Here is a 19,564-nt window from a genome sequence, read left to right as displayed (position 1 = left end):
ACCAATTTTAAGCTATGAACCTCGGGAAACTCAATTTGTTAGAAAAACAAAAATAATTTCCATCATGCTAACAATTCGAAAAGACCGGGAAAATTATATAGAGCAGTCATGTTTTAATGTGAAATAGTGAGCTACATGGTAACTCAAACAAGCTAGCTTTTTTAAGCAAACTAAAGAAGAAGAGGACAGTGCCAATAGAAACAGAAACACGAAACAGACAGGAGACAGGACAGAATAACAAAACAATTGAGCAATTGAGGTTAGTTAGTTAGATTAATTAAACTGTTCTGTCCAATTTGGAAGTATCTACTCTGATTATTTTAAAAACCATTATTAAGTCTATATGAATATTTATACTGTGTATAAGTTGTTAAGGCCGTTGTCGTCATTTTCAATTAAACTGGTGAGATACAATTTTTAGATAATTTATTTAGGTAGGGCCTAGCCTAGCTAGACCTTTAAAAGGCTTAAGTTTTCCAATCTTTAACTCCAAGCTATGTCTTAAAATGTTGGTTTCGATATTAGCATAGCCCAGTTAAGAAACTGTACCCCTACTGAAGGTAAAAACCGTACCAAAGCTGAGTTAGGTCTACCAGGACAGCAGATCGACCTAACTTATGGCCTAATACAAAATAAAAGAAATGGATTTAATTAATACCAAAGGGAAATTGAATACCCTTCAGAGTAGCTCAAATTCAGAATCTCGATTTAAGCCCATTCAATGTGGACATGTTCCCGCCTCTGAAACCTCTTCAGTAAACAAAGAGACATTTAAGGTACACAATGGACCACCCTGCACCGCTAAAATACTGCTTCCAGATGAATCACTTGAAGACTTTTTGAATCAGCACATAGAGCACACCAATGGGATCTCAGACCAAAATCCTCTACTATGCATACAACAACATAACGAGGTAAGAGTGCAAGATAGAGAGAGAAGTAGGTATATTATTTGCAATCTTCAAGATTGAATTAACCTACCCTAGTGTCAAAAATACAAAAATTGAAATTAGTAGTGTCAAAAATACAAAGTGCATACCGGTCAGTTAATTGCTTCACATTAAAAATGTTGGATGATATTCAGCCGCTCCACCAGTTGGAGAATTCAGTGTAGAATGGAAGACCCAGCAGCCACTCTTATCAGTCTTGAAGCCTTAAACATATTTGGACTTCAACTTTGAGTTATCCCTTAGGTGTTACACACTAACTACTGGTTGGGGATAGGCCTATGCCAAATACAAAATGTTATGGCCGTAGCCACGTTCATAATGTTATTTTAACAGGCCTTAGTTACAAGGATAGAAGCTAGCTGTCTACCCTGACGTCCAACTCATTCTTTTCAATGTCAGTTCAGTTTAGTCACATGATGATTGAATACAAATAGATTCAAATTAACTGACTAGACATTAATTGATTAGGTAACTTATAGCTTACCTAACATAACTTATTCCCCATAAAATTGATTAACTTATTTTCTAGGACAGGTCTAAGTCAATCCTATTAAGGCCTACTATGAACGTATCACTGCCTGCCGGTTGGTAGCTGTAGCCTAAGTCAAGCTCAGACGGGATTCGTAAAAGGGACTATAATGGATCGAATCCACTTACTTAAACAAGTTATTAGTAAGCACTAGGAATACAATAAAGCAGTAGGCCTACAATAAGCATGGGAGTACATGGGCTGATTTTAGATTAGATACGGTGCAGCGGTGCAAGAGGCAGAAGATAGAAAGAGATGGAGAGGCATAAATAGCCATGTTAGCAAGTGAGTGAATTTGCCTATTGGTCACCAAGATTTTAAAAGCGCTATATGCAATAGCCTACTGTTAAGACATGTAATTTGTTACTCCAATTTTCATGACAATTACCATTAGTTTACTCCATAGGTCCATTAATTAGAGAATATTTTAAGTTTACTTGATGAAATCCTAAATTAAAATTAATGCAGCATGTTAAAGTTGTATCAAAATGTTTTTAGGTAAAGTCAGCTAAGAAGAAAAACACTATAAAGAACATACCGGTACCGCAATACCCAAAACAAACAAGCGAACAAATAGCATACCAACAGAGCAATAACACTATGCCAATTGAAAGCAGTAATATTTTGACGCAAAAGTTTGACCCAGTAACTGGGGAGTATGGTTGGGAGGTTCAAGATGATTCTTATGATTATCATCAGGAGATTGCTCGGTCAGCCTTTGCTGACATGCTTCACGACTCAGAAAGGGTAAGATTATATTTATAGTCATAGGCTACTTAATAAACAAGAGTAAAACATTTCTTATTTTTTCAGTAGCAGGCTAAATGAGATCTTTTCTCCTTTTATAGCAAAGAACAAGATTTTTACAGATTACATCGTTCAGTGGTGAGGGTCTTAGGCTGATAAATCAGACAAGCTGGTTTGAGACTACCTGACTATCTTATATACGAGGGTTGTCCATAAATTAAGGCCTCCATCGGCCACACCTTCGCAGACAAGAACGCTTGTTCAAAGCTGAGACCTGTTGTTTTCCTTATTTCATCCACTAATAATCTAGACTGTTCCCACTTCGATTTAGTTTTGAAAAATTTTCATAGTACCGGTATTCTAAAACGTAGTGTAAAAAATTAACGCTCCTGATTATGAATCTTGTTTGTGATTAAGTTTGTGTTGGAAACGGTCAATACCAGTTGATTACTGTTGCCAGTTGACATGTGAATGCAAAAAAGTGTTGTGACGTAGTAAATATACATCAGTGGTTTAGGGAGCTCGCCAAAGGCTGTGAAGACATGATCTATTGCATTTTATGTATAATGTTTAATGATCAAATAAATTTATCTATCTATCTATCTATCTAGGTATCTATCTATCTATCGAAGATTTTTACAACGTGGCCGGTAGTGGGTGTTCATCAGTTTCCATTGACACAGTAATTGGATTTGAGGAAACTTTGCTTGATAATCTGGCGTGTTTCAGACTTCTAGGGCTGACTGTAGTCCTTGATAATCCAGAGAGGTGTCATTAATTTGATATTGACAATTAACGTGAGTGTTAATTTTCTTTCACAACTTTTTGAATACTATGACAAAATTAATCAGGGAGCTCATGGGAGAACCTTAATTTACGGACAGCCCCATACAATCAAGAGTGACCGGCCTACTTAAATTATACTGTGTAATGGTAGTAGGCCTACTTCTTTCAATCTAAGTTGCCACAGACTAGACAAAAAAACAACAAGTTTATAGTTACAGGCAGTTGAGATTAAAAACCTTGCTTTGTGTAGGAATATTTCATTGGTAAACCGCTTAAAAAAAAGAAGTTCACAGCCTCTTTTATCCTTTTATTTGCCAGTCCATGCGTCCATATGGACTAACTGCCCATGCGTGGATCGTATAGCAAAGCAAGGAGTGAGCCGGTACAGTACAAAGGTGATCTGTACTGATAAAATGTTTGCGGTAGTGACCAGGATCCGAACCCACGACATTGTTGCCTTGGGCCCGAAGTCTGTGACGCTACTGACTGAGCCACCGACTCACAACCTCTCATCATTTGGCCATTAGATCTTACAATTTTCTTTTGACATGAAATAAGCCTAAGCCTATGGATGATGTTGCCTGTAATTATTAATGAACTTTAATACAACTAGCAGTCTGTAGTTTGGTCTGTGACAAGTGTTTTTTTTTTTTTTTTTTTTTTTTTTAGCGAATTTCCCATATAGGGAATAAGCTATTACCGTAGTACTCATGGTAAGACCTGGACGCGGGACCGATTTTTTTTTTCGTTTTGAGGTCCCTAGAGGCCAAAAACACCATCCGTTCAAATTCATATATATATATATATATATATATTTATATATATATATATATATATATGTGTCCGTCAGCACGATAACTCGAGCAAAAATAATCCGATTTTGATGAAATTTGGTACAAACGTGTAAACGTACGTTTATTCGAACGAGTTCGCGATCCAGCATGATCGGACCATGGGAACGGGGGTTTACGGGGGGTTTTATGGGGTAAAAATAGGGTTTTCCCATTTTTGACCCAAAAAACATAAATTTTAGCAATTTCTTTCCAAACCATTTTGTAGAGCTTAAAAAAAAAAATAATTTAGTATATTGAAGCGTTATTATGCGCCTAATGGTTACGGAGAAAATTCCAAAAAATTGTAAATTTAAAATTCCCATGTTATTCTTATGGAGAATAAGTAAACTGATGTAGTTTGCTTGTTTGTGAACATATTTTTATCAAATTTGGAAAATGTTTTTATTTCTTACTAACTAGTCACATTTTACAAAAAAAAAAAAACAGTTTTACCCTCCCTGATGCAGCAAACCTAAGTACTTGTTAAACTAATTCTATTTAAATCAAGAATTAATGTTATATTTTTAAGTAGACATTTCAGTGTAAATCCAATCAGTCAAATGGAAATTCGCTTAGTATGCAGGTTTGCTGCGGCGGGGGTATTTTTTTATAACCCACTGACTTAAAAATAATTATAACATGATCAAGTCCATTGAACCTCAGGTCCATTAATACTTTATCTGTTAGCTGTTTATTTAATCCGTTTTTTTTCAGTTGTCAATTCAAGTAGCAAAACAATACTGTAAATGTTGTTATCATGTTTTTAAACTGTTTTCTTGCTAATTACTGTATTTTTTAAAATATATTTTTAGAATGAAAAGTACTACCAAGCCATCGAGATGGCAATAGACCAGTTACACAAGGAAGGCAAGGAGGCCCATGTTCTGGACATTGGTACTGGCACTGGATTGTTGGCCATGATGGCCGCTCGGTGTGGTGCTGACACCATCCACGCCTGCGAGGTAACAAACCTACAACCACGCATAGCATATTTTTTATTAAAAAAGAATAAACCGTACTTGAATTAGCCACCAAAGGTGGGTTTTATTTAATGTAGGATGAATATTATTACTGATTTGCCACCCATAACCTCTGGTAATAAGCTGAGAATACATATATTTGCAACTTATTTTGAACTAGAGCAAACGATACTATCTGGCTGATTTCTCTTCCTATTATCATTAGCATAATGAATTAAACGTATCTTGGTTACTGAGAATATCATTGTGTAACGTCGACTGGACTGTTAGAACGAGCTAGTAAAATAACGCTGAACGTGTCTTAATATTAACAGCTAAAATTATGAAATAATACTGTACCTTGGTAAACATTACTGAGAATATGGAAAATTTTTATAACATCATCTGCAGATTTTTTTCTCCTTGTGAACAGCGACTGGCTGGAACTGGATGAGGATGTAATCGGTGACAAATTACAGTAGACCCCCTCTTAACCGACCTCGTATTAACCGATAATCGGATTATCCGCCTTTGATCGTAAAATAATACAGTTTGTTTTAACCGACCTTGCTTTGAGAGCAGCTCGGTTTAACCGCCGCTTTCTAGGAATCTCGGCATTTCCGCTCCCACGCTGGGCAATGAGAACTGAACCATACGCTTATCTCCACAGGATATGACTAACAATAAGTTATCTTGTGAAGATCACAAAAAATATAGCATAGCCTATTGTCAGTTTGTCATCATCGTACGTAGCTCGAGCACATCTGATCTGATTTGTTATCTGTGCGGCAAATTTATAACATCATAAAGTGCGTTACGATTTTGAGAACTGATTACTGATTATCTTATCGCCGGAGTAAAGAAACAACACAACTTGTAGGGAGGGCAGGGAAGGGGTGTTAACAACTCCAAGGTCAAGATAGTTTTTTTGCCTCGAGCCTCCAGTGAGAGGCTATAAATAAACGTCCTGTCTTGTAACAAAATGGTCGCTTGTATCTTTAATGACCACAAAAGGTTCTGTACTGTATTACGATGTATTTGGAAAGCATTAATTATTACATTACAGTAGTAAAGTTATTGAAATAGGAATTTTATTGACTCTTGCCTAGTATTATAATATATTCTACTGAAAGTAGGCCTATTTGACTTAACCGTGTTTTGTGTTTATTTGTGACATTTCTATCAATATGAAAAAGGAGATAAGAGTAGTTTATTTTATAAATAATGCAAGTATGACTTCAAAATAATGATTATATAATTCCAAATGAATAGCACTTTATTATGTTATGATTTTAGGGATTGCCCGTTTTATCCGACCTTTTGAATCATCCGACCTAGGTCCGGTTCCATTAGGGTCGGTTAAGAGGGGGTCTACTGTAAATAGTATTATTTCCCCTATTACCAATAACTTAACCCTCCGAGTGTCCCTTGTTTTGGCCTTAACGTCTACCTATTTTTTGCTCATTTGCAAGGTTTCATTAAAACGGATCTGAGAAGCTTGAAAACAATGTTAATTATACTGTTCTATATACCATTTTGTTTGGAAAATCATGGGCTTCAATATTATACATAAAACATAAGGAACATTTGTTTCAAAAAAAAATTTTAGGTAAAAAAAATTAAGTTTGCGCTCAATGAAATTGTGTAAATTATAGGCCTATAAATATTTGAAAATAGCCACTTTGTTCTAAATTTTATGAGGATTACAAATACATAGTAATATAAGGAAGTAGATTTGCAAATAAATAAGTTATGGGCAAAAAACAGATTTCAGTACATAGTGTTTAGCTAAGAATGCATAGCCTAACCATAGCTAGGAATCTGGCTGATAATTTACATCAATATCACTACCTACTTCTTCAGGATCATCAACCAGCCATTCAAAATCACTTAAATCTTCTTATAATGCACCACGTATATCACTACTTTTGATTTTTAACACTAAAACAATGATAAACGTAATAAAACACATCAGTCATCGGTTCAAGGTTAACCAAGCTGTTTACAAATACGCACGTCAGCTGTCTGCTACAATATTTTCGGAACTAAAATGAAAAGTGCTTAGAGACAGACCTCCGGAGAAAGCTCTGAATCTGTAAAATAAAACGATACCTAACTCGATCCAGTTCAATCCGATTTTGTCAGTCATAGAGCCTTCGCCATAAACAGTGTTTGTGGGTCGCTGCAGCGACAAATAACACTCGGAGGGTTAAGAAATGTTCCTGACTATTATTGCAAACTAACGGTACGGTATTTCCTATCTCTACGAGCCACTTACATATTGTGAAAGACTATTAATCCATTTTCCTTGTAATCTGTTTTTACGGTAATAGTTGATGTCTCATAAACATGTTATATTTTATGATAAGTTGTCATTTGGAGATATAGCTTCTGGATCGTTATTGAACATTGTTACAATCTAAGGCTTACCTTACGATCCATTATTGTGGAGACCTAGGCTTCTAAGTCAGAACGTTATCGTCAGTCCTAGGCTAAGCTAAACTTTTTGTTTTTCATCTCTTACTTGAGATATTTTTGGTTGGAAAGAATTTTTACAAATACAATTACTGAATGACTTATACATAAATATTCAGTTGTATCTGTAATAGTACAGCATGATAAATAAGTTGTCAATTTTAACACCCCTAGGCTCTTTTTTTAGGTAAGTAGATAAGATTTAGTTATTGCATATAAAAGTGTCAAAGCTGTTTGAAATGTTATTTATGTTATCGACGTTCAGAGAGGTTTATTTTTTGTTTTATATTTGAAGTTTTGTCCTAAACTATCATTTCGATGCCAGTCTTTATTCAAAACAAACATTCAGCAATGATAAAATGTTATTTCAGTTTCACGATTGAATGTATTACTTTGGGTTGGTGGAAAGAGATAAGTTATGTTCTACAATTTTCAGGCATTTGAACCGATTTCCAAGTGCGCAGAAAGGGTGATAGAGGAAAACGGGTTGTCCGACCGAATCACAGTGATACACAAGCGATCGACAGACTTGACTGTGAGAGACGAACAAAAAGGAGATCTACCTCGTCGCTGTAATGTCCTGGTGACGGAGGTCTTTGACACCGAGCTCATCGGTGAGGGGGCAGTCGAAACATTCAATCATGCACTGACACACTTACTGGAGGTACATCTGTGATAAACTTAGTAAACTTATCAGGGTTTGATTAAACGTAGGTATACATTTCTTAAGTATAAAATAGTTTAGCTGTCCCTGAAAACTCAGCTTTAAATTAACAGGATGGCAAATGAATAAGCTGGATCTCTTGTCTAGTCAGTACACCGTAATATATTATGATATCTCCGCATTTGTGGGAGATGGTCACGACTTTGTCGCTGTAGCGGATAACGATGATGATGTCTCTGCGAACGTCTCTGTAACGTGGTTGAGGATTTTTCCATTATTGTGGTTGACAATGATTATGTTCCTGCGATTGCGAAATTTTATAACAACAGTGCTCCAATCACAGATTGCAGCCACAATGATGTAAAACCATAAAAACTAAAAATTGATTTTGTTTGTCAATGACATTGTTTGCAATAATTTTTACTCAAGATTTTCAAGGAACCAAAGTTTTCCTTATTGTACGGGAAGGATATTCCCGTCCCGTTCCCAGGCCTGGGTAAATAATCTCGATGACAACTGAATACTTTTGCAAATGTTGAAAACAGACATGGCTTTGGGAAAATTGAGGTTTTTAATGTTGGTTATCAGAAAGACTGCCTGGTGGTGCCTAGCAGTGCCACAGTGTTCGCCCAGGTAGTGGAGAGTGAGTGGATGCAGAGATGGAACAAACTGGCACAATGGGGCGATGTGGCGCCGTCCCAGGCCATCCAGCAGTGTCCCGGTGCAGCGGCCGTGCACGACGTGCAACTCAGTCAGGTGCGCCAGAGTGACTTTCGACCAATCTCACCTCCCGAGCCTGTATTTAGGTAAGTTGCCTTCGTTGCTTAGGGAGTGTATATGCGCTAGCAGTTACTGGGCTTCACGGGAGGATCGAAACATGGATCTGTGAGGCCAGGTGTAAGATATCCATTTTTGGTAAAATTATTTGCTGGGAGTCCACCTCATTACCTTTTTTCAACCATATTTACAAACATTCCATTTGATTGACTTTACAATTTCTTTATATTTTAATAAACTCATTATTATTATTATTATTATTTGTTCGTTTATAACTTTATATATTTTTAGATCTTTATAACTAAATCAAATCATAGTTATAAGACTGAAAAAACAACAAGAACCAAACAAAAAATAAATTTTAAAAATTATCAATGCTCAGATCATTAAAAAACTTTTAAATTGTACCTCCTTACAAGAGATTCCAAATCATCAGCCATCTACTTTATGCCTATTTTTACTAGACTTAACGATGAGCCAATTTTATATCCCAACCAACAGAGAAAATGAGTCTAAAAGCTCATTTCAAAATAAAAAATGTTTTTACGATATACTTTAATGCTTTACAATTTGTAGGATCATTTATATCACAAATCCTAGAAATACAGTTGAACTCAAAAAGTTATCTGACCCCATTTGGGTCACGTCAAGGAGAAAAAATAGGCTAGGAAAATTAAATTTGTGGCAGATTAAGCAAATTGTGATATCGGTAATCTGTTAATACATTTTTATATGTCACTGTGTTATGGCAATCAGCATGACATGTGTCATCTGCATCGTGCCTACTTTTTTAGAAAATCCAATAAAACTAAAAAAACTTAATATGAATTTTTAACTATTTGACCCAGTCAATTCAGATAGTTGAAGTTCTGCTGTAGAATAAGTTATGTGCCAGCTTGAAAATTGCTCCTGTAATCTGTATGAATTGTAATGCACAATACAACTTTGTTTATTGTCCACAATGTATGTGCAGGTTTGACTTTACGGGTCGCAACCACACAAGCGGGCGAGGCCCTCCTATCCCACTAAATGACAAGACAGCCGTGGAGACAAAGGCAGCCGTGTCGGGCACGGCACACATGGTGTTCATGTGGTGGTCGCTCAACATGGATCCTCAGGTATGAATCAATCTCAATCAGTAACACAAATAAGATCAATCACAGTAAACACAATAGAAGGTCTGGTGATGATTCTTTTTCATCTAATACGAGTCCTGCGATATTACAGCAGTAAGCAATATTTCCAACAGTAGAAATCATTAAGTTGTTTTTTTTTTAATTGTTTTTGGAATTTGAAAATTTAAAAAGGCAAGGAAACAAATGCCATAGCTCTCGCTCATATTGTAGTGTTTTATAATTTAGAGTGCATATATTTGACTCTTAAAAATATTGGTGTAACTAAACAATGGAAAGTAGCTTTGTTAACTTTATCTATTGTGTGCAGGGCAAGGTAGTTCTGAGTTGTGCTCCATGGTGGGCTCACCCTTCGAAACCATCTGGATATGATGCCATACCATGGAGAGATCACTGGATGCAAGCTGTCTACTACCTCCCCAGCCCTGTCACTGTGACTCAGGGCCAGTCACTGTGGCTACTGTCCAGTAGAGACCAGTACAGCTTGTGGTTCAACCTGGCTACTAGCAGAAGGTAACTAGGAATGTTGTAGCTGTCTACTACCTCCCCAGCCCTGTCACTGTGACTCAGGGCCAGTCACTGTGGCTACTGTCCAGTAGAGACCAGTACAGCTTGTGGTTCAACCTGGCTACTAGCAGAAGGTAACTAGGAATGTTGTAGCTGTCTACTACCTCCCCAGCCCTGTCACTGTGACTCAGGGCCAGTCACTGTGGCTACTGTCCAGTAGAGACCAGTACAGCTTGTGGTTCAAACTGGCTACTAGCAGAAGGTAACTAGGAATGTTGTAGCTGTCTACTACCTCCCCAGCCCTGTTACTGTGACTCAGGGCCAGTCACTGTGGCTACTGTCCAGCAGAGACCAGTACAGCTTGTGGTTCAACCTGGCTACTAGCAGAAGGTAACTAGGAATGTTGTAGCTGTGTACTACCTCCCCAGCCCTGTCACTGTGACTCAGGGCCAGTCACTGTGGTTACTGTCCAGTAGAGACCAGTACAGCTTGTGGTTCAATCTGGCTACTAGTAGAAGGTAACTAGGAATATTTTAGCTGTGTACTACCTCCCCTCCCCTGTCACTGTGACTCAGGGCCAGTCACTGTGGCTGCTGTCTAGCAGAGATCAGTACAGCTTGTGGTTCAACCTGGCTACTAGCAGAAGGTAACTAGGAATGTTGTAGCTGTGTACTACCTTCCTTCCCCTGTCACTATGACTCAGGGCCAGTCACTGTGGCTACCGTCCAGCAGAGATCAGTATATTTTTATTTTATAATATCATATTATTATATCAGCAGATGGGAAAATTTTTAAAAAGAATGTTTCCTTCCTACACTTCATAACCTTAATGCAATTGTCAATAGTTTCAGCTCTTCAATGAAAGATAGTCTGGTGAAACATTTCCAGTATACATTTTCATCTAGCACAACTTCTGAAGAGACCAAGAAGCCTATTTGTGAGTGTATGATGCATGTGACATGTTCGCGCACGCGCATCGGCATGCTCAACGACCCCAGCAGACGACAGAAGTACTTCAGTGTGCTGCAGAAACTGGTGACCCCAGACAGTGTTGTGCTTTCCATTGGAGACACTTCATTGCTTGGTCTTCAAGCTGCTTGTCTGGGTGCAAAACATGTGAGTCTTATAAACAAACTGTTGGGTAAAAACTATTTAATAAAGTATTTACACTAGATAGGAGGGAGGTATCCACACTCCTCGGAACCAAGGCCAGTTTAGTATATAGTGTTTCCAGTTAACCGTCATCCCCTAAATCACTCGAAAACCAACCCAGATATTTTACTTAAATTTCGGAGAGCATTGTATCTAGACCCGTGACCACTGGTCTCAAATATTTCCATTGAGAAAAGTCGTTTAGTACTGCTCGCTTCCTGCCGAACCAGTTTGGTTAAACCGATTAGTTGATAAAAGGTGACCAGATAAGAAGGAGTCTAATGTAATTGTAAAATTGTAAAATTAGGTATTACAATTAGAAACCCGAATGAACCATAAGCATGGGAAAAATTAAATCTATTGGAAAACTATGCAACATAAATTGTCCTTTGTGGTGTGGGTAGTTGGCCCGATTTTGAAACAAAATTAAGTGGAATATAGGATAGAAGGATTTTTGTAGATTACTAAAACCCATTCATACAATTCCTTCCTAAATAATGTGTGACATTTAAAAACTGTCGACAAACATGTTTAATAAGTCATATTAAAAACTATTACATGGTTGATTTAGATCTTTGAAAAAAATCATAATAATTAGAGAGTAAAATAAGAGTGTGAAGTCAATTTGATGAACTAAAGCAATTTCATTTGGCTGTATAATATAAATATGCAGCTGTATGGTATTTATACTAACTTAAGGTAATGTAAGAATATAATATTGGTAGACATAATATTTTGATTCTTAATAAGAGTGCTATTAATATGAGTGTGTGGTTATAGATTACCGGTATTTCTTATTGCATTGTATGGTTTAATTTTCAGGTGTATCATCTTGAAAAGGACTCACACTCACAATCTTACAAAGTAATGAAGGAATTGATCGAGGACAATAATCTCGGTTCTAAAGTAACCCTCATAAAATATGGATCCGATAACCCTTGGACTGGCCTTTGGACTCTTGATGAAAAGGTTGGTATGAATTTGATCAAGAAAGTAAAATTTACATTATATGAATGAAGAAAGTGCTTTATTTTATAAATAAACATTCCTCATAGCATAAGCAATTAAACAATGGTCTACAACCCACTGTTTGGTTGGCAGTTGGCACACCTGAATGTTAAAACATAAAACACATTTCTAAAAATAAAATTAAAACAAAATACACTTAATTCCTAGCATACACAAACAAAATGTCCAACTACATTGATGTTATACAAAACTAAAATAAACTATTTCATAATGGTTTACATAAATTTTATTTTATTTATCTAATACTTTTCAAAACTATTAGGTTTTATAGATATTTGCATGGATAAAATCCATGAAAATTACTATGAATATTCAATGTAGAAGACAGGATGGCAAGTTTTTGATGACATAATAATTGTTTTCAATTTTGAAAGAGAAGGAAACCATTTTGAATTTTGAAAGGAAAAAAATCATTCTTTCACTTGATTTATTCGTAATTAAATTTTCTAATTAATTCCCACAATCTTGTCCACGACTCTCTCATAAAGTTTGCTAATTTACGCCAATCCCTTCCGTTAAAGTATTCTATGTGCTCTTCCCTATTCATGCTTTGTTTTCCAAACCAATACTCTCTGATATCACCTCAAATTGGGCAAATTGCACAAACTACAAAAAGATTTTTATTTGTTATCCATGGTTTGTGGTTCAAATCAACAAGCTCTACTCAAGGGATGTGTTCGCGCTGTCCCTAATTTAAAAATAAATTACATCATATGAAGTAACCCTTTGAATTCCAAAAACCATCATGAGTATCGTTACCAAAATCCTCACCTGCCGTATTCAACTTGAAATACACTAGAAGCAAGTAACCTGCCTGCCAACTGGATTTGTGTGAACGCGGCTTAACAGAACTAAAACTGCTGAAAGTTGTACCTGTGTTGAAGCCTGTTACTAAGTTTATAAATAAATACTATGCTTGTATTGGAGTTTAACAGAAGTTGAGGCTGATCGGTTGAGCAATCTAAGCTTGTAAGTCTTCCGGCTGGATCAAGGGTTCAAATACCGCCTAAGTGAAGTCTGGTGTGTGACTTGTTAGGGGTTCACCTATCTGACTTATAGTTATTTTCAAAATCATTAACGCTGCCACAGGCTTTACCCGTACTGATTCGTTATAGTTCATCTGTGTACTTTCCAGGCTTAGGTTTGTTTTGCATAGCTAAGAGATTAGTTCTAAAGCTCATAAAGGTGAATACGAAGGTAAACCTCCCAAGAACTTAAAAAAGTAGAAAAATTAAAATCCTATGTGTTGATATTTCATATTCTCAAATTTGATCATTTTGGTCTTTCATTTTACTTTCCTTTTTTCTACCAAATGCATGCAGAATGTTAATTTGCAGAGTGATGTTATTTCTCATGGAAAATTTTCAGGAGGATATTGGGTTGCTGCATCAAACTATGCTAATCCTTGCCTTGGCCTAGGAGGGGGCCTCAAATTGTTTTACTTGATAAATGTATTTCACCGATAATGTGTTTCTCCTCGATCACAGGAAACGTTCAAGAAATTTGCACGTCCGCAAAAGAATTTCGCTATTTTGCCGTTATGTAGGAATTGTTGCTTTTCATCCACGATCACGGAAGATGTCCCAAATTTTATCGTGACTGTGGGAGTCGAAGATCATGTCCCTGCAAACTCGGAAAATCTTTACGATTTCGTCATAAAGGTGACGAAGATTATGCCTCCGCACTTACGCAAGATATTCACTATTCCTCCGCGGCCACATGAAACGTTCATGATTATGGCGAGATCGAAGGAGGGGTTCACCTGAAATAAACTTGATAGCTCAGGTGGACGATGACAAGATAGGTGGTTTCTTTGTAATTTACTCTTCAAATAGTATGTTTTGATTGTTGGTGGTTTTTATTTTTTTGTTTGTGATGAATTCGCATTCAAACCAATGAAAAATCCTAAGGGATCAAAGGGTTACAAGCGATTTGATTTGAATATTTTTTTAAATAACTTAATTGGACTCAGATTATTTAGTTTCAGGTTTGAATTTATAATTCAATCTAATTTGAAACATTTAGATTGCAGAATCAGTGAATCTGGTTGTAGGAGAACCGTACTCCTCCAATGCAATTTTCCCATGGCACTTGCACAACTGGTGGTGGTTGAAGTCACAGTGTCCCGCGGCAGTTAGCATGCCTGTGTCAGCGACCCTATATGCCATGCCTATGCAGTTTGACCACCTGCACAAGATACGAGCGCCACTGGGTACCATCAGTGGCTTCAAGATGGCTGCTTTTGACGAGCTTATCCAGGTAAATAGTTTATCCGAGAGTAAAGTCAATCTATTGTTATGGAAACTATTAGTGATGTGTCAAAACCGAATCTCAGATCTCAAAACTTTGGAAAAGTTTTGGTTTCAAGATTCGATCGGCAAGTTTCAAGATTCAAAAGTTTCCAAATTTAAAATGTTGGCACTTTCATTTACATTAACAATAATGAAACAAGTAAATTGTGTACTGAACTGCAAAAGTATGCATGTAGTTATTCACCAAATTTGAATTTTTTACATTACACACCTATTTGAAGTTACAGTAGACTCCCTCTAGTTCGGCTTCGGTTGGATCGGCCGCCGGATGGTCCGGCCCGGTCTCAGGGGGACAAGTCATATCATTACGGGCGAATGACCTTCGACAGGATTCAACTTGAATGTTTAGTTTCCGGCCATAGAAGTAAACAGTTCATGTCAATTTGGTTGATAGGTGCGTATATGGATGAATTGTTGCATATTACCCATGGTAAACTATGTTAGGCCTACATAACCTCAAAAATCCCAAGAACATTTTATAGTTTTTCTTCAGTCGAATATGTTGAAATGCAGTGTATGATTAAATATTTCGGACCATTTTTTATGTGGTAGATTCCCCCATTATTGTTTTTGAAACACCTCGGTTTATTTGACAAAAATATATGAATCAAAACAAAAAAATAACCATCGTTTAGCTTCAAGGTCAAGCTATCCGCTTGCACTGACAACTGACAATCATCTGCTCTTTACACAACTGATGTCTGCTGTGCGCTTGATATCTCACAACAGTTTGTGATTGGGTGATTAGTAACCATAACGACTTATTGAATGTGTGGCTGAAGAGAAACCAAAGAAAGAATACAAGAACAGAGAAGAAAGAATAAGCGGTGTTTCAGTTTCACGTCATCCATTGTTATCTTTATCCTATTTTACGACTGTCGTTATTATATCTTTAAGACTAATTACTTTGATTTTATGCTGTTTTATGAGTTATCTAATGTTTTTATCGACATTCTTATGTTCTGAAACAACATGTACTGTAGTAGTATTCTATGCTGACTACGGTAGCAGTAGCTTGCAATACTAGACTTTCTATTGTTCTGTTCTTTACGTTATTTATTGCTGTACGTACAGTGTTGTGTAACTTTTGTTTTGCTTGAGTAAGCGTTATTTTAAACGTTACAGTTTTTATTACTAAACCATGGTTAATGACTTAACATATCACGATTGCGCAATACTATTATTTGTATTTTTATTATGCAAAATGCTCTACATCCGGTTAGTCCGGCCGTTTCGTAGTACGGCCAGTGGTCCGGTCCCGAGGTGGCCGAACTAGAGGGAGTCTACTGTATGTAGAATTTTACAGTGTTGAATAGTGAAGTACTGAATAATTTATGGCAGAACATCTTTTATTACATTAAAATGTTTGTAAACTATTGCCATTTAAGAAATAAACTATTACTAAACACAGTTGGCTCCACTTTTCAGATGTCCTTTACCTATATAAAACAATGCAAGTTTGTGGTGTCCACTTTCATTCAATCAGGTTTCAATCCCTTTCTTAAATTTTTTCATTACATGTCCCATTATTTCACACTCATTAACTGTCACCACATCCTCATTAATTGTTTATTAAACATTACTGTCTCGCCTGTGACCTCAAAAACGGGACTATAGAATACAGGACAGGGGCTGGCTCCTGTCGACGAGCATAGTGGTTCCACTGCCGTGTGGCTGTGACGTCACCGCACGGAGTCCACAGGTCTAGCTAACGCGTGGCCCATATACACACCGCTCATTTACACGCTTCCCTACATTAACACAATTCAATTATCCGTATGAAACTTATACGTTGTAATCTGCATTGACTATAACTACCGAGTCTGATGGTCAAAAAATATTGTAGTTATGACCAATAATAATTTTTTAAGCGAAAAAATGATAAGGTTTACGAAGACCATCATGAGTATCGTTACTAAATCCTCACCTGCTGTATATAACTTGAAATGCACTAGAAGCAAGTAACCTGCCTGCCTGCCAACTGGATTTGTGTACTTAATTAACTTTAAAAAGTCACTAAGCGAGGATTTTTTTTACTTTTTGGGATAGGAATAAACTTTGAGTGAGAAAAATGTTTATTAATAGTTCTACTTCAATAATTAGTCTGAAAATTCTCAATAAAACCAACAAGTTGTTTATTATTCATCCCAAAGTGGCGAGTCACACAGCTCATGATTAATATTTATCTTTAACAAAGAAATAAACGGGAGACTTACAAATGAAATTTTCAGGTGAAAAAAGTCAAAACCCAAAATTAACAATGTAAATAATTAAACTTAAAATTACTTTCAGAAGATGAAGTTTAATCATTCAACCTATGTTGTTGACAAACATGAAAATAGACAAGCTCCTACCTCACACAGGACAGTGCTGCTGTAAGCTCCTCCCCCATTTTTGTCCTTGTTTTCCGGTTTAACCGACGTCCCCAAAAACTCTTTAAAACGGACTGTTTACTGTGATATTCAACTTAAATTTAGGAGAGCGTTGTATTAAGACACGTGATCACTGGTCCCAAATCTTTTCCACGAGAACAGACGTTTCAGTACTGTACTACCCTTTTCCTGCCAATCTAGTCCGGCCAAACCAATGTACTGATAAAAATTTTCTGGTTAAAGAGATGTAATTTCCGCCGAGTGTAGTCCGGTTAAAACGATGTCCGGATAAGAGGGAGTCTACTGTAAGTGCTACATCAAAGACGAGAGCAGCCCCTGTATTCTATAGTCTCAAAAATTTATTGAACATATAAACATTCACGAATCAAAGCTCGCCTAACCATTTCAACATTCTGTAACGTCTTAACCTTTTTTGGCGCTAGCGGCTTCTTTTTTGAGATAGATCTTGTTGTCTCAAAAATACAATTTTTAATCCACCTGAGAATTGTATTTTGGTTGGAAAGGATGTCATGGCGCAAGATGAAAGTGAACTAAAAAAAAAACGCTGCACTGTCATGATAGAGGGCTACTAAAATAGCATAATTTACAGCAATGAAAGACACCCCACCCCCCTAGCTACAATAACTGAAGTGTTTGCAATCTGTTTAAAAACATCCGGTTTCTGTCGGTCACCATTTGGACTTAGTTTGTAGTGTTAATATTCTAAATGTTTGTGAAGGGTCGCTGTTGCTAATAAATCTTTGTGTTTTTACAGAATTCCAGTGCAGTTAGCGACAGCAGCATTGAAGTGCACCCTTTGTGGGAGTATCCTGGGGTTAGCTTGGGCAAACCGAGTAAAATTTCTACATTTGAAAAGAGACAGCCTTTTTTCTCCATGGGAAATACAAATTTCATTGTGTAAGTTCATAAAATAGTTAACCAATTTGTACTGTATTATTCTTTGTATTTTTTTTTGTTTAGGGTTTTCCCCAGAACATAGGAATGTGTTCATAAAAATTCAAACATATAGAAATTCTTTGATATGACCTTAGCGAGCTGGTCTAGTGGTTAGAGCGCGGGTCTTCAGTCCCTGAGGTCCCGGGTTCAAATCCCGCCACATCACCAATGGATTTTATCTAAGTGATAATGTCGCAACCCCTAGGCCTAGACTGGAGTAATGTGAAAAACAATCCCCCAGGCTCGTGCCTAGCATCTTAAGGACAAAAAAGTGCTATAATTTGTTGATTGACCTAAACTTTGGACCAAGAGATGAGTGGGGCTACAAACTAAACTGACACCACATTTCCCAATAAATTGGGAAACCAGGAGATTCTAAGAATTAATTAGAGGTTTTTGCAACTAAACGTATGATTGTATATTGTTATTGCCTGTGTAAGGCACATTAACACACACATTACCACATTATTACTATTTTATCGTATTTTTCCTTCCTAATACCTCAGTAACAACCTGTATAATACAATAAAAAATATTCTCTGTTGACCTATAGTTAATTTCCGAAGTTCTTTATTCCTTTCCTAAAATTGTTCACTTTTTTCTCAATTGAAGGTTTGTTGACTTGTACGTTTCCACTGGATTCACTTTTTCAGTTCTGGCTGTTGGAACGCCATGGCTCTGTGGGTAGATTTCCACCTTGATCAGGACACTGTAGTATCGACGGGTCCACAGCAACCTGTAGTGCCCGGGTCACCTGTCCAGTGGGACCCGTACACCCGTCAAGGTGTCTACTTCATGCCGCAAGTCCCTGTACATGCAGACAAAGACTTTTATTCGTACAACGCTAAGTTTGAATACAATGCAAACGATATACAGTTTACATTCAGATTGCAAAAAAATTATTGCATGGTGACTAATGAAAGGACTGATAAACATTAAAGGACATGGGAATGCAGTGTGACTACCATTTATTACCTGATTGAACACATCATAAGTAACGTTGAAGTTTTTACCGATGCCACAAAGAAGTAAGGTACAGAGGAAACATTCAATGGTACACTTAAGTAGTGTCTAGGGCAAAGTCTAACACTTTTCACCCCTTATGTATTGTAGTACACACGCATGTACTGTATGTACTGTAGTACGCTCACAGAGGAGGAAGACCTTCTACCATAGTAATTTCTGCACAATGCTCACCGATCGAGCTCCTCCTTGCTCATCACAAGTATGTTTCCAGCACAACATACTATAGCTGAAAGCGCACGGTCTTCCCAACAGCAAGTTTCCTCTGTACCTTACTTCTTTGTGCTTATGCTTCTTGTTCAAACGTTGTAAGAAGAAGTTTTTTATTTGATTAAATTTTTTTCATTGCCCAACATATA

General features: G+C 36.8%; 1 protein-coding gene across 1 annotated transcript; it reads left to right on the top strand.

The window, feature by feature from the left end:
- The first annotated feature begins 265 nt into the window (after window positions 1-265).
- Window positions 266-19,229, top strand: LOC129003521 (protein arginine N-methyltransferase 7-like). Its single transcript, XM_054431817.1, has 16 exons — window positions 266-914; window positions 1,978-2,226; window positions 4,658-4,807; window positions 7,716-7,943; window positions 8,532-8,749; window positions 9,694-9,838; window positions 10,164-10,366; window positions 10,405-10,494; window positions 10,533-10,622; window positions 10,680-10,750; window positions 10,898-11,006; window positions 11,206-11,476; window positions 12,335-12,481; window positions 14,567-14,800; window positions 18,001-18,143; window positions 18,836-19,229. Exons 1-16 carry the CDS (start codon window positions 642-644, stop codon window positions 19,119-19,121), a joined length of 2,907 nt encoding a protein of 968 aa, XP_054287792.1. The 5' UTR covers window positions 266-641; the 3' UTR covers window positions 19,122-19,229.
- Window positions 19,230-19,564: the final 335 nt, after the last annotated feature.

This window comes from Macrosteles quadrilineatus, unplaced genomic scaffold, assembly GCF_028750875.1.
Source record: "Macrosteles quadrilineatus isolate MER2022 unplaced genomic scaffold, UCM_ALF_1.0 Scaffold_9__3_contigs__length_116548681, whole genome shotgun sequence".
In the NCBI taxonomy this organism is placed as follows: domain Eukaryota; kingdom Metazoa; phylum Arthropoda; class Insecta; order Hemiptera; family Cicadellidae; genus Macrosteles; species Macrosteles quadrilineatus.
This window is presented reverse-complemented; position numbering and strand designations above follow the sequence as displayed.